Here is a 14,894-nt window from a genome sequence, read left to right on the forward strand (position 1 = left end):
GCATCCTTTCTCAACTGCAGAGTGCAATTATCTGGAGCCAAGACATTGTGGCTTTTCTGGTCTATTATAACCCTGTAAGTAGCAGAACACCAAACAAACTACTCTGCTACAACCATACCCTACCTCACACACAGGTGTGGTAGGAAAGAATTGTCCCAACTGGCATCAACACTCCCTGATCTTCCTTTTCTCTGAGGCTTAGTCAGTTCCTACCCGTGTAGCCACCAGGATTTTTTTTTTTTTTTTTTTTTTTTTTTGAGATGGGGTCTCGCTCTGTCACCCAGGCTGGAGTGCAGTGGCGCGATCTCAGCTCACTGCAACCTCCGCCTCCTGGGTTCAAGCAATTCTTCTGCCTCAGCCTCCCAAGTAGCTGGGACTACAGGCGTGTGCCACCACGCCCGGCTAATTTTTTGTGCTTTTCTTAGTAGAGACGGGGTTTCACCGTGTTAGCCAGGATGGTCTCGATCTCCCGATCTCGTGATCCGCCCGCCTCGGTCTCCCAAAGTGCTGGGATTATAGGCGTGAGCCACCGCGCCCAACTGCCACCAGGAATTGTAAGGCTTTGGGGAACTGCAAAAATGAAGACATCCCACCCCAACCCCTCCAAACTTGAAGGAACCATAAGTGCTGTGCCTGCTCCATCAACCTATGCTGAAAGTATGCAATGACTTGGCAACAACCTGTAAATGTGGATCGAATCACCTCTGGCTTCCTCAGATAGACCTGAGTTTCAAAAAGCAAGCAAACCAAAGCTGATTTGAAGAAAATGTTTACAGAACTATAGCTTTCTGACAGCTGCCACAGAGAAAAGTAGTAAAAAGTACTTACTGTATTTCTATTTTACAGAGACATAAAAGTTTATGTTAAAGAGCTGCACTGGCCCTGAGAGGGGTTGACAATCTGCACTCTCCACCAGAATTCCCTATTCCCAAGGCTTCCTTTTACAGGAGAGTTTGAAAATAAACAAGCCTATTAAGCCTATCGGTAGGATTTCATGAACTACTTTTCCTCAACAGTGAACACTGGATATTCTGGGATCCTTATTAAATTAAAAGCTTGCCTATTTGTAAGAAAAAGTTGCCACCACCCCCTCATTCTGCATACATCTTATAAAAAATCCAACTTCAAGATACATATTCTTTACCTTTTGCCAATATTTCTTCCCTGACTCGCTGCTTCTCGACTGCTGCTTCCATTCCTTCTTTTGATGCTCTGAACCTCCTTGAACGCTGCTGGTTCATTTTGGCACGTGGTGCCTGAAAATTTCATATTCCATAATACTAATCAAAATATTCACAAATAAATCTGTACATTATTTTGAATCAGGTGTTCTTTTAAAAGTAGTATACTAAAATGGAAGAAAGGTAAGTAGTGTGTCGAATAATCCTTTCATGACAGATACCAGATCGTGAGAACTTAAATTTGGACCAAGAACCTAAAAGCTGAGCTCAATCAGGTGAATGAGTGCCATGTCAAATGGACAAACATCCTATGAAGCCCTAGCACTTATACTGCAAGTCCTCCCAGTCTAACACCAGCTCCCCTCAGTTAGGGTGCTTGTTTCAAGGCACCCAAGAAAGAAAGCTCACTTTACTCAAAAGACCCAGTCAGCATTTGATGAGTAGTTACTATTGAACTAAGATCAGGAAGACCTTCTCTATGTCCACACCTAAAAGGAAGAATGGTCTCCAGATGGAATCCACAATGTCTCATAAAAAAGCAACAGAAAACTATTTCTTTATCTGCAGAATCTCGGTGCACTTCTTTTTCCCATAATAAGGTTTATAATTATTAGTCTGTCTTTTCAATACAGCATAGCAGTTAGAAAAGAAATAATGTTTTAACCAAAAGTACTTTTAAATCACTCTAACCAAATGCAATTTCACTGGAAAAGTCCAAATAAAGTGAACGAGATTGTAAGATTTTGGAAGTTACTGAACTGAGTTTTGAGGTGGGAAGAAACTGTGAAACATCCTGTTTACATCTAAATATAAGTTATTTAATATTCTCTTTAAACAATTTCCTTTTCTGTAGAACAAGACCATCTAATGTAGCCCTCTCAAGTACAAAGTTCTTTATCTACATTTATATATTAACAAAAAAAGTATGTATAAACATGTACACACACATATGCATATAAACATGTACATACTTGATGCAGCAGAAAGAACACACTGGAGTAAAGCTAAAGATTTATTCAAAAAAAATTAGCTGAATATAAACTGAAATGTGCTCTAAACAAGACATATTCCTTTTCTTTTTGCTCTTTACTCAATTTTAACTGCAACTTAGCAAGTTATCAGATAGCTAAGATTTTTCACTGAGTAAGATGAATCTCACAGAAAAGTTAATCTTCTTGGATTCAAAGTTCTCTGGATTTCCAAAATCATTCCATTAGCCGCTAGGATGCGCTAAAATTAAAAGAAAGAATCTACTTGCACATAGCTAAATAAATTTAGAGTTATATCTTACCTTACACCTCGATACAGTTTGCTGGTCATTTATAAAATGAGCTACTTGGTATTATTATCATAGGTCAGTAACTTATTCCTCTCAAATCATTTTCATCACTACTCACTGCCTAGAGGATACAATCCAAACTCCAGATGGTAAGGCTTTCTCAAGCTTTTGCTATACTTCGCTTCTCAATTCAAACCACCGGTAATTGCCAAAACATGTCAGTGTGGTCAAAGGCATGGAAACTGTGTTTACCTGCCACATTTGAGAAATCTGGAAGGTCCTCCCTCCCCAAATCCTGTCCCATCCATCTCCCACCACTACCCACCAATCTCCCAATTATTCTTCATTGTTAAAGAAATGGAAAAAAAGTCACCTCTTCTCTATATCCTAACTTCCCTAGCAGCACTGACTTCCTCTTCCCTCAATACCCTGCATGTATTGTGCTTATAATGGCTATAAATAACTAAGCTCACTCATTTATCTATGCCTCCTTCCCTTTGACGGTAAGCCAAAAGTTCAAAAGCAAGGACAGTCACCAACATCCCCAGTATTTCACAGTACTGAGCACAAAATAAGCACAAAACACACACAAAAAAAATCTGAACGAATGACTGAAGGATGAGGCTTTCTTTCTCAAGTTCATCACTGTCAACATTTTTCATTATTTAGCGGACTTTCATTCTAGACACTGGTAACACAGCAAAAACCAAAATGGAGGCTTCTAAGTTAATTATTTTAGCACTTACCACTCCATCTATTGCCATGTAGAGAAGTCGTCTTGGTCTTACAATACTGAAAAGTCTGTCAATGTACTCAAAAATTGCAACCATCATTTCATCTTCATTTTTTGGTGCTGGTCTATAATGACAACCAAACAATGTAATATAATATAGTGTTTCCTCTGTGATTTGCTATATCAGTGACAAAAACGGGTTACGTACTTGTCTTCAGGATGAGTACAGGGATGGATGATTCCATTCATATCCAAATACAGATTATCAAACTCCACATCATTTGGATTAGGTTTACTGGCATCAACTGGAATCTTTACACCATTGCATTCTTTTGGCTATGAGGAAGTGATAATTAATAGTAGTTTGATTGTTCAAGTCTAAAAATGACAGATCCTAGGCTCAGTATGAACTTGTGTTTCATTTCTGAACTGGAAACAAAACACTTCAAGTAACCTTTAAATTATAAGAAGTTATTTTATTCCTTAAAGCAAACTAAAGCAGGTATTTTATCTGTAGGAAGTGGATGGCTTCTAACACAGTTATTTTTGACAATGTAGGAGATGTATAGAAAATTCCCAAATCATTCAGGTTGTTCAAGTGAGAGATCATGGGAGTCATCTTAAAATTCATTCCCCTCACCACTCACATCAGTAAGTCCTGTCAAAGTAACGTAAAAAATGCTTACCTACTTCATCTCCTTTCATTCCCACCACTATGAACAACAAGAAGTTACCATCTCTAACCTAAAAGAGCACAACCTTCATCTAGTCTGCCCAACCTCTAGACTCTCTGGTCTCCAGCTCATTCTCTGCATTGTCAGAGTTCTCTTTCTAAAACATAAAAGTGTATGTCTTAATCTTACCTAATTTTTCTAATGATTCTCACAGCAGGCATTTACCAATGAGCCTGGACCCTTCCTAGTCTCCTATCCTGCCATACTATTGTTGAGGCCCACTCACTCTCTTGTAAGTTCCTGGAAAATGCCTTTCAATCGCTCAATGTGGTCACATGATGCTTCTTTCAGAACACCTCCTTCTTCCCTTGCCAACACCCACTTCCTGAAATGTTACTAATTTCCAGGGTCTAGACTCAAATCAAATGTCACTCACTTTATAACATCTTGTACGTATCTCCCAAGAAATTAATTGTTCCTTCTGAATTTCCTCATAATTTTGCTTATTCACTCGTGGCACTTGCACTGTTTTACAATTAGTCAATCTACCCCAGCTACAGAGTTCTTCGAAAGGCAAGGGCTTACTCACTGCCAGAGATACTCAATTATGTTTTTGTAAATGTTATTGCCTTTGTTTTTCTCTCCCAGAGCCTCAGCGAAAGATTAAGACTATGAGATCTCATTTTTACTATTAACAATAAAAGTCACTTAAAATAACAGTTCCTCAAACACATATAAAGCATCACTTGTAACAGCAAAAACTATAAGCAATTTAAAAGCCCATCATGTACATACTACATCATGGATGAAGCTCAAAAACATTATGTTAGGTGAAAGAAGCCAGTCATAAGGTACCAAGTACTATACAATCCCATTTATATGAAAAGTCTAAAATAGACATGTTTGCAAATATAAAAAGTAGATTAATGGTTGCTTCATGTGAGGGTGGAGACAGGGGAGGGAGATGGGTAGCAACTGATAATTACTTTTGAGAATGAAGACCCTCTAAAATCAGATAATAGTGATGACTGCACAGCTCTGTAAATATACTAAAAACCACTAAATCATATACTTTCAGCAGGTCAATTTCATGATATACAAATTATATTTCAATAAAGCTATTAGAAAAAGAAACAGAAATTTAAAATCAGGTATGGTGGTATGTGCCTGTAGTCTCAGCTACTTCGGAGGCTGAGGTGGGAGGACTGCTTGAGGCCAGGAGTTCAAGGCTGCCGTGAGCTATGATCACACCACTCATATAACATCCATATACCTGTGAGATGCAAGTGAGATTGGAAAAGCTAGAGCTAGATGGTCACAAATATACTGCCAAGACCAAAAAAACAAAAAAAAAGAACATACACAGTATACCATTTACAGAAAGTTATGAATAAATAAAACAGCATTCAATATTGCTCAGGGACGAATACATACGCAATAAAAGCATGGTGAAAAGCAAAGGAATGATAAAACACCAACTTCAGGATATTGACTATCTCTGAGAAGGAATCACAGGAATGGAACTTCAAGTTGCATTCAGAACTGAAGGGAAAGAACAACAAAAGGGATTTAAGGCAGAACAGAGAAGAAGCCATTAGATAATCTTGTGTACACACATGCTGTGAATCAAGAAAAAAAGGCTTGATCAGGAACAGTGAGTGGAATAAGTGGTAAAGAAAAAAAAGCAGGTCAATTCTTGGGGCGGGGGTGGAGTCTGTAGAAAAAGATAATTTGATGACCCCAAAATTAAAACAACCTCTATGATGGCAAGAGGCTAACTTCTATACCGCAAAGTCCACATCTACCTTCATCCTGTCCAAGGGCCCACCACACTCAAGAAAATCAAAACTCATTCTTTGTGTCCCCCAGGAGAGCAATCGGTAAATATTTCAGACCTGCTGGCCATACGATCTCAGCTGCAACAACGAATATCTGCCTTTGAAGAGTGAAAGCAGCCATAAACAACACAACATGAACGGGTATGGCTGTATTCCAATAAAACCGGACTCACAAAAACAGGAAGTCACTAGCTGGCTAATCCCTGCCCTAGTGCCTAGCACAAGAGAAGGCACAGCTCTTCATATGGAGTGGAGCTACATGAGAATTTCTACTTCTGCTATCTAGGAAAAAAATAAAGTATGGAGTAGGTGGGTCCTAATTTTGAGAAAAGAGCTCCGGGTATACCCAATAAGAAAACTGAGTATGTTTTCCCCTCAAGAGTACTGTAGACATGTCCAACACACTTACTATGTAAATTTATAATTCCTTTCATCAAGAGAAGACTGATGCTCAACAAAGAACTGACTCCTCAAGAACCTTGTCCGGCCGGGCGCGGTGGCTCAAGCCTGTAATCCCAGCACTTTGGAAGGCCGAGACGGGCGGATCATGAGGTCAGAAGATCAAGACCATCCTGGCTAACACGCTGAAACCCCATCCCTACTAAAAAAATACAAAAAACTCGCCGGGCGAGGTGGCGGGCACCTGTAGTCCCAGCTACTCGGGAGGCTGAGGCAGGAGAATGGCGTAAACCCGGGAGGCAGAGCTTGCAGTGAGCTGAGATCGCACCACTGCACTCCAGCCTGGGCAACAGAGCAAGACTCTGTCTCAAAAAAAAAAAAAAAAAATGAACCTTGTCCAATGCTATACCAACACATTTCCTGTTCAGTTAAAGAGAGATCCTTAATCAAAGGGCAGCTAAAAGGAGAGCCACTCTGAACCCTAAAACCAATGTATTTCAAGTAATGACTTTTTTTTTTTTTTTTTTTTTGAGACGGAGTCTCGCTCTGTCGCCCAGGCTGGAGTGCAGTGGCGCAATCTCGGCTCACTGCAAGCTCTGCCTCCCGGGTTCACGCCATTCTCCTGCCTCAGCCTCCTGAGTAGCTGGGACTACAGGCGCCCGCCACCACGCCCGGCTAATTTTTTTTTTGTATTTTTAGTAGAGACGGGGTTTCACCATGGTCTCGATCTCCTGACCTTGTGATCCGCCCGTCTCGGCCTCCCAAAGTGCTGGGATTACAGGCGTGAGCCACCGCGCCCGGCCTCAAGTAATGACTTTTAATTATTTTTTGGATTCCCCAGATGAAGGACTGAGCACACACTGCAGTCTTCCCTTTCTACCCCGAGAATGCATGAAGGACCAAAAAAACAAATCTACTGTATAACTACAGCAGAAAACCAGAATTTCTGTGGCTGAGAAATGATGAGGGATACCTAAAATATGGGGAACCAATAGCCCTAACTGAAGATGGAGCGCAGTACCTCCAACATGTGAGAAGAGATATGCTGCCAAAGGTGGGCTAACACAAGTGGGCTCCAGGCCCAGAGAGGAGACTCAAGGAACAGCTTCTGGATGGTTCATCAGCGCCAGTCACAGGAACAGCCAGGTGGGTCAACTCCTGCCCTCTCCTCTCCCTTCACCCAGCCAGGTCCCATGTGAGCCAGGCAACTTGAGAAAGGAGCTCCCAGAGAACGTGAAGGCTTAGGTTAGAAAGGCAGTGCAATGCCCTGGCTGAGTAGCAATTCCCAGGAAGGAACAGAGAGCACCCCTACCAGAAGGCTGGCAGGTCAAGATAGCTCTGCCTAGTAGAAAGCCTGCTCCTTCGTGACTTCATAGATAATAAAGCAGGGGATATATTTATTCCAAATAGGCAGTTGGGATATCATTCTATTGTGCATGAAAATGCCAAGAAAGCAAGATAAAGAAGGAATTTAAAGAAGTAAATATACAAATAATGATGTTTGTATAAAATACATTACACAGGTTTTGAAGTCCTAAAATGAATTTCATGCCAACCTACAGTCCCAGTCAACCTTATGAAGATAAACCACCACCAATAGCTCAGTAGATGCATTAGTTTTGTTTAAACCTACAAAGGATTTAAAAGCAACATTAGAAAAACCACGAATCATGTCTGAGATTCCAGGGCCATAGGAGTATCCCACTGAGGGAAGTCACATGCCAAACCATACAATTCAGATTTAGATTTCCCTTAAAGAAGCTTGAACTAGGAAAAGAAATTCAAAACATGGGTGACATTTTAGAGAGAAATGGCCAAAGGGCTAATGAAAACTTTAAATTACAGTATTTTGGCTTAAAAATTCAACCTATAATAAGACATTTTGACACTTGTGCATGATTAGTATTTTTTCAAGTTGTACGTGTGTTAGATCTTCATTTTTATACGATGTTAGTGAATGAGGACTAATAATTACCACTAGCATTTATGGAGCACTTAACATGTGATAAGCACTGTTACAAGGGCTTTTACTCATGGATTATTCCATTCTATACTCACAACAACCTTGTGAGGTGTGAAGTATTCCACTTACAATTAAGAACACAAATGCTTAGAGAGGTTAAGTGGCTTTTCCAAAGTCACACTACTGCCAGGTTCAGGAACTAGGATTTAAAACCATGCCTAAGAGATGGTACCTTAACCGGTATGTTAGACTAATTAATTGTAATTTCACTAGATTCAAAGTGATGTGGGCTGAGGTCTATATCAAGTAACACAGGATACAAAATAGGCAAGGTGTGTGACATTGATCATCATTCCCTACATAAAGTCTTATCAGAAGATTTTATTCCAACATGACAGCATGAAGAGCTTCAATGACCTGCTCCCCAGTGAAACTGGTAAATATTACTTTTAAAACAAAAACATTCAAAGCCTTTGGAAATGATCCTGAGGGCAAACAGCAAGCAACTCAAGAAAACCTGTAAAAATTTTAGAACGAAATTCATTTGCAAAAGTGCACAGTAAAGTTTGAAAAAAAAAAAAAAACAGCTGTTCTCAAAAACAGTGAAAGTAGAGTGAGGCCCAGTGGCTCAGGTCGGTCATCAGCATTTTGGGAGGCTAAAGTGGGGGAATCACTTGCAACCAGGAGTTTAAGGCCAGCCTGGGGAATATAGAGAGTCCCAGAGCCCCACCAAGAATCAGGCAGGTGCAGTGGCATGTACCTGTAGTCCCAGCTACCTAGGAGATTAAGGCAGAGGGCTGCATGAGCCCAGGAGTTGGCAGATACAGTGAGCTGATTGCGCCACTACAGAACCATAGCCTAGGTGACAAAGTGAGACCCTCCACACACACACACACACACACACACACAAAGCCGGGCACAGTTGCTCACAACTATACTTGGAGCACTTTGGGAAACCAAGACAGACAGAGCACTTGAGCCCAGGAGTTTGAGACCAGCCTAGGCAATGTGGTGAAACCTCATCTCTACAAAAAATTAGCCAGGTGTGGTGGCACATCTGTAATCCCAGCTATTCAGGAGGCTGAGGTGGGAAAATCACCTGACCCCAGGAAGTCGAGGATGCAGTAGGCCAAGATCACACCACTACCACTGCACTCCAGGCTGGGCAACAGAGTGAGACCCTGTCTCAAATACAAACAAACAAACCAAAACAGTGCAAGCTATGGTGAAAAGCAATTGGAAAGAGACTAATGGATCTAATGAAGATACAGGCCTGGACTACAAGCTAGTTTGCAGAAGAAAACTAGGCATTAAAATGGCTGGGAGGAGCCCTCCTGGGGTTGGCACAAATACCAAACACTGACCTCAGAAACTAATCCCCAGAAAGATCTACAACTTAGGAGTTCGAGTTCAGCCTGGCCAACATGGTGGAACCCTATCTCTACTAAAAATATAAAAAATTAGCCAAGTGTGGTGGTGCATGCCTGTAGCCCCAGCTACTAGGGAGGCTGAGGCAGGAGAATCACTTGAACCCAGGAGATGGAGGTTGCAGTGAGCCAAGATCGTGCCACTGCACTCCAGCCTGGATGACAGAGTGAGACTCCATCTCAAAATAAATAAATAAATAAATAAACAAACAAACAAACAAAGAAGGCCAATAGGTAGTGGGATAACATAAAAAGCAGTGAAGAAGGAGAAACAAACAAACAACAACAAAAGAACCCTGTCAACCAAGAATTCTCAGTCCAGGAAAGCTATGGTTCAAAACCGGGGTGACATAAAGACTCAGATGAATAAAAAGCTGACAGAATTGTTGCTAACAGACCACACTTTCAAAAACTACTAAACCAAGTTATTCCAGCTATAAAGTTACAAAAAGTTTACTAAAGTTACTAAGGCAAGTGACTCCAGACGGTAATGCAAGTCCATGCAAACAATAAACACAAGTATATTTTCCCCTCCTTTATTAACTGAATTAAAAAGCAAATGTGTAAATATTATATAGTATAATATTGAGCTTATAAGGTAGAATGTAATATATGTGTAACATATTTGCCCTAATAGCACAAAAGGGGTGGATGGAAACAAAGTTGCAGTGGGCTAAGGAAATGGCTGCAGATGGTAAAGTAACACTTAAAAAAAGTATTGTTGGGGCCCGGCGCGGTGGCTCAAGCCTGTAATCCCAGCACTTTGGGAGGCCGAGACGGGCGGATCACGAGGTCAGGAGATCGAGACCATCCTGGCTAACACAGTGAAACCCCGTCTCTACTAAAAATACAAAAACTAGCCGGGCGAGGTGGCGGGTGCCTGTAGTCCCAGCTACTCGGGAGGCTGAAGCAGGAGAATGGCGTAAACCCGGGAGGCGGAGCTTGCAGTGAGCTGAGATCTGGCCGCTGCACTCCAGCCTGGGCGACAGAGCGAGACTCCGCCTCAAAAAAAAAAAAAAAAAAGTATTGTTGGGTTACGTCAAATAACAATAATATACAAAGGGGGGGTGGGAATTGAACTATATAGCAGTAAAGTTCAATAAATTTTAGCATATATTACTGAAATTAAGCTAGTATAAATCTGAATCTGATTCTGATAAGAAACATAGGGTAATCTCTAGAACAATGACTTTGAAAAATATATATAGTGGGAAAAAATTACTAATGAAATTAGAATCCTTCTAGTAACTGGCCGCTGAATAAGAAAAGAAAAAACTTAGAATGCTATATTAGAAAATAGCCTCTCAATGCAAAAGAAAGCATGAAAGAGAAATAGAGAAAAATGGCATGAGACATACAAAAAACAAAAAGTAAAACGTAGCTCTATCAATCATTACATTAAAATGTGAATGGATCAAACAATCCAACGAAAAAGTAGCTTGTCAAAGCGGATTTTAAAACATGATCCAACTATGTGTTATTTACAGGAGATATACTTGAGATTCAAAGACCCAAAAGAGTAAAAGTAAATCGACGAGAAAAGATAATCATGCAGACAGCAACCACAAGAAAACTAGAGTGGCTATACTGATGTCAGATAAAATAGACTAAAACAAATAAAAAAATGTTACTGGAGGTAGAAGGTCATTTTATAATGATAAAAAGTAAATCCATCAAGAAAAAGATGTAACAATTAAAAATACAGGTGCACCTAATAACAGCACCAAAATACACAAAACAAGACATATGGCAATTCAACAATGATAGTTGGAGACTTCAATACTCCACCTTCAATAATAGAACAAAACAGAAGATCAACATAAAAACAGATAACTTTAACAACACTATCAACAGAGACCTAACAGATGTTTATAGCACATTACACCTAACAACAGAATATATATTCGCAGGTGTACATGAAATATGCTCTTGAAAAAATTAAAAGCATAGAAATAATACAAAGTATATCCTCTGACCACAATGAAATTAGAAACCACTAAGAGAAAAAAAAAGTCAAATTCACAAATATGTGGAAATTAAACAACACAGTCCTAAATAACCAAGGGGTCTAGGAAGAAATCAAACAGGAAATACTTTGGGATCAATACAAATGAAGACACAATATACAAAATGTTACAGAATACATATAAAGCAGTGTTCAGATGGAAATTTATAGTTGTAAATGCTTAGATTAAGAAATATTTATTCAGAAGTATTTGGCTCTGAAAAAGTTAATTAAAAAAAATCTCAAATCAATTACCTAACTTTCCACCTAAGATACCAAAAGAGAGTAAACTAAACCTAAAGCAAGCAGAAAGAATAAAAGATTAGAGCAGAAATAAACGAAAAGAAAATTTAGGCCGGGCGCGGTGGCTCAAGCCTGTAATCCCAGCACTTTGGGAGGCTGAGATGGGCGGATCACGGGGTCAGGAGATCGAGACCATCCTGGCTAACACGGTGAAACCCCGTCTCTACTAAAAAAATACAAAAAAAATTAGGCGGGTGAGATGGCGGGCGCCTGTAGTCCCAGCTACTTGGGAGGCTGAGGCGAGAGAATGGCGTAAACCTGGGAGGCGGAGCTTGCAGTGACCTGAGATCCAGCCACTGCACTCCAGCCTGGGTGACAGAGCGAGACTCCGTCTCAAAAAAAAAAAAAAAAAAAAAAGAAAATTTAAAAATAGAGAAAAATCAGTGAAACCAACAAAGCTAGTTCTTTAAAAAGATCAACCAAAAATGACAAACCTTCTGCTAGTTTGATTAAGGAAAAAAGGAGGAAGACTCAAATTACTAGAATCAGAGACGAGAGAGGACATTACAGTTAACCTTATAAAAACAAAAAAAGCATAATAAACACTATAAATAGTCATACACCAACAAATTAGATAACTTAGATGAAATGGACAAATTACTAGAAAGATACAAACTACCAAAAATGATTCAAAAAGAGATAATCCGAATAAACCCATAACAAGTTAAAGAGTTTAAATCAGTAATCCACAAACTATTCACAAAGAAAAGACCAAGCCTAAATGGCTTCACGGCTGAATTACATTAGACATTCAAAAGAAGAATTAGTAGGAATTCTTCATGAATTCTTCTGAACAATTCTAAACACATTTTATTGGGCCAATATGACCAATACCAAGACCACACAAAAACATGAAAGAAAAAACTGCAGACCAGCGTCTCTTACGAGCATGGATGCAAAAATCCTCAACAGAATACAGTCAGCCCTCCATATCTGTTGATTCTACTCTGTGGAATAGGCCAATCACGGATCGAAAATATTCAGGAAAAAAAAAGGACAGTTGTGTTGGTACTAAACATGTGCAGACCTTTTCTTGTCATTATTCCCTAAACGATACAACAACTACAGCATTTACATTGTACCAGGTATTTAAGTAACCTAGAGATTATTTAGAATATACGAGAAGATGTGCATAGATTATATGCAAATACTAAACCATTATATATCAGAAATTTGGGCCTCTATTGATTTTGGCATCCAAGGAGGTCCTGGAACCAATCCCTCACAGATACTGCAAGATGACTGGATTAGCAAACAGAAGTCAGCAATATACTAAAATATTATATACCACAACCAAGTAGGATTTATCCTATAAATGCAAAGTTGGTTGAACATCCAAAAACCAATCAATGAAACATATCATATGAACAGATTGCAAAGCAAAATCACATGATCATCTTTATACAGAAAAAGCATTAGAAAAACCTAACACTTTCATGATTAAAAAAATACTCAACTAGAAATAGAATGGAAATTCTTAACATAAAGGTCATCTGCAAAACAAAACAAAACAAAACAAAAAATCCAACAGTTAACATCACACTTGGTGGTCAAAGCCTAAATGCTTTCCCTCTAAAATCAGGAACAAGACAAAGATGCCTGCTCTTGCCACTTCTATTCTGGAGGTTCCAGCCAGGGCAATTAGGCAGGAAAAAGAAAACGTATTGGTATTAGAAAAAAAGAAATTAAACTGCATTTGCACATGACATGATTTTCTATATAGAAAATCCTAAGGAATCTACTAGAAAATTATTAGGATATACGACTTCGGCAAGGTTATAGGATACAAAATCAATATGTAAAAATAAATTAAATATCTATACACCTGCAATGAGTATTCCAAAAATAAAATTAAAACATTCTCAAAATAGTATCAAAAAACTAGGGCTAAATCTAACAAAGAAATGCAAAATTTATATTTTGAAAACTATAAAACATTGTTGACAGAAATCAACAGAGTTCTAAATAAATAGAAAACATCCCATATTTATGGAACAGAAGACTCAACATTAAGATGACAATACTCCTCAAACTGATTGACAAATTCAATGTGATCTATACCAGAATCCTAGCTGATTTATTTGTAGAACCTGACAAGTTGCTTATAAAATTTCATATAAAATTGCAAGGCAGCCATAATAGCCAAAATAATCCTGGAAAAGAATAAAGTAGGAATCATACTCTATTTCCTGATTTCAAAGCTTACTACAAAGCAACAGTAATCAAGGCAGTGTGGTCCTGGGACAAGGATAAACATTTAGATCAACGGAATGGAACTGAGTCCAGAAATAAATGCACGTAGCTATTATTAGCTGATTTTTACGTGGTGTCAAGATCATTTAATGGAGAAAAGAACAGTCTTCAACAAATGGCAAAGGACAACTGGAGAGCCAATGCAAGAAAGTGAAGCTGGACACACCTTCACACCTTAACTCAACTCAACTCAAACAACTCAAAATGGATCATGAACCTACATTTAAGAGCTAAAACTATAAAACTCTTCCAAAAAACAGGTGTAAAACTTTGTGACCTTGAATTCGGCAGTGGAATTCTTAGATATGCCACCAAAAGCACAAACGATAAAAGAAAAAAGCAGATGAACTGCACTTCATCATCAAAATTTTAAACTTTTTTGTTTATTTTTCGAGACTGAGTTGTGCTCTTGTTTCCCAGGCTGGAGTGCAATGGCGCAATCCTGGCTCACTGCAACCTCTGCCTCCTGGGTTCAAGCCATTCTCCTGCCTCAACCTCCCGAGTAACTGGGATTACGGGCGCCCGCCACCATGCCCAGCTATTTTTCTGTATTTTCAGTAGAGATGGGGTTTCACCATGTTGGCCAGGCTGGTCTCAAACTCCTGTCCTCTAGTGATCCGCCCACCTCAGCCTCCCAAAGTGCTGGGATTACAGCCTCCCAAAGTGCTGGGATTACACCCGGACAAAATTTTAAACTTTTATTCTTCAAAGGACACCATCAAGAAAGTGGAAAGACAATCCACAGAATGTGGGAAAATATTTGCAAATCATTTATCTCATAAGGGGCTTATATTCGGAATATATTCTTTAAAACTCTTACAATTCAATAACAGGACAAC

General features: G+C 39.2%; 1 protein-coding gene across 1 annotated transcript in view; it reads right to left on the minus strand.

The window, feature by feature from the left end:
- Window positions 1-14,894, minus strand: part of XRN2 (5'-3' exoribonuclease 2) — a 90,709-nt gene that overhangs the window by 63,167 nt on the left and 12,648 nt on the right. Inside the window, exons 2-4 of the mRNA XM_010369102.2 lie at window positions 3,402-3,529; window positions 3,207-3,318; window positions 1,145-1,256 (exon numbers count right to left, since the gene is read on the minus strand). Coding sequence (XP_010367404.2) covers window positions 1,145-1,256; window positions 3,207-3,318; window positions 3,402-3,529 — 352 coding nt within the window. The remainder of the gene's footprint in view (window positions 1-1,144; window positions 1,257-3,206; window positions 3,319-3,401; window positions 3,530-14,894) is intronic.

Source organism: Rhinopithecus roxellana, chromosome 13, assembly GCF_007565055.1.
Source record: "Rhinopithecus roxellana isolate Shanxi Qingling chromosome 13, ASM756505v1, whole genome shotgun sequence".
Taxonomy (NCBI): domain Eukaryota; kingdom Metazoa; phylum Chordata; class Mammalia; order Primates; family Cercopithecidae; genus Rhinopithecus; species Rhinopithecus roxellana.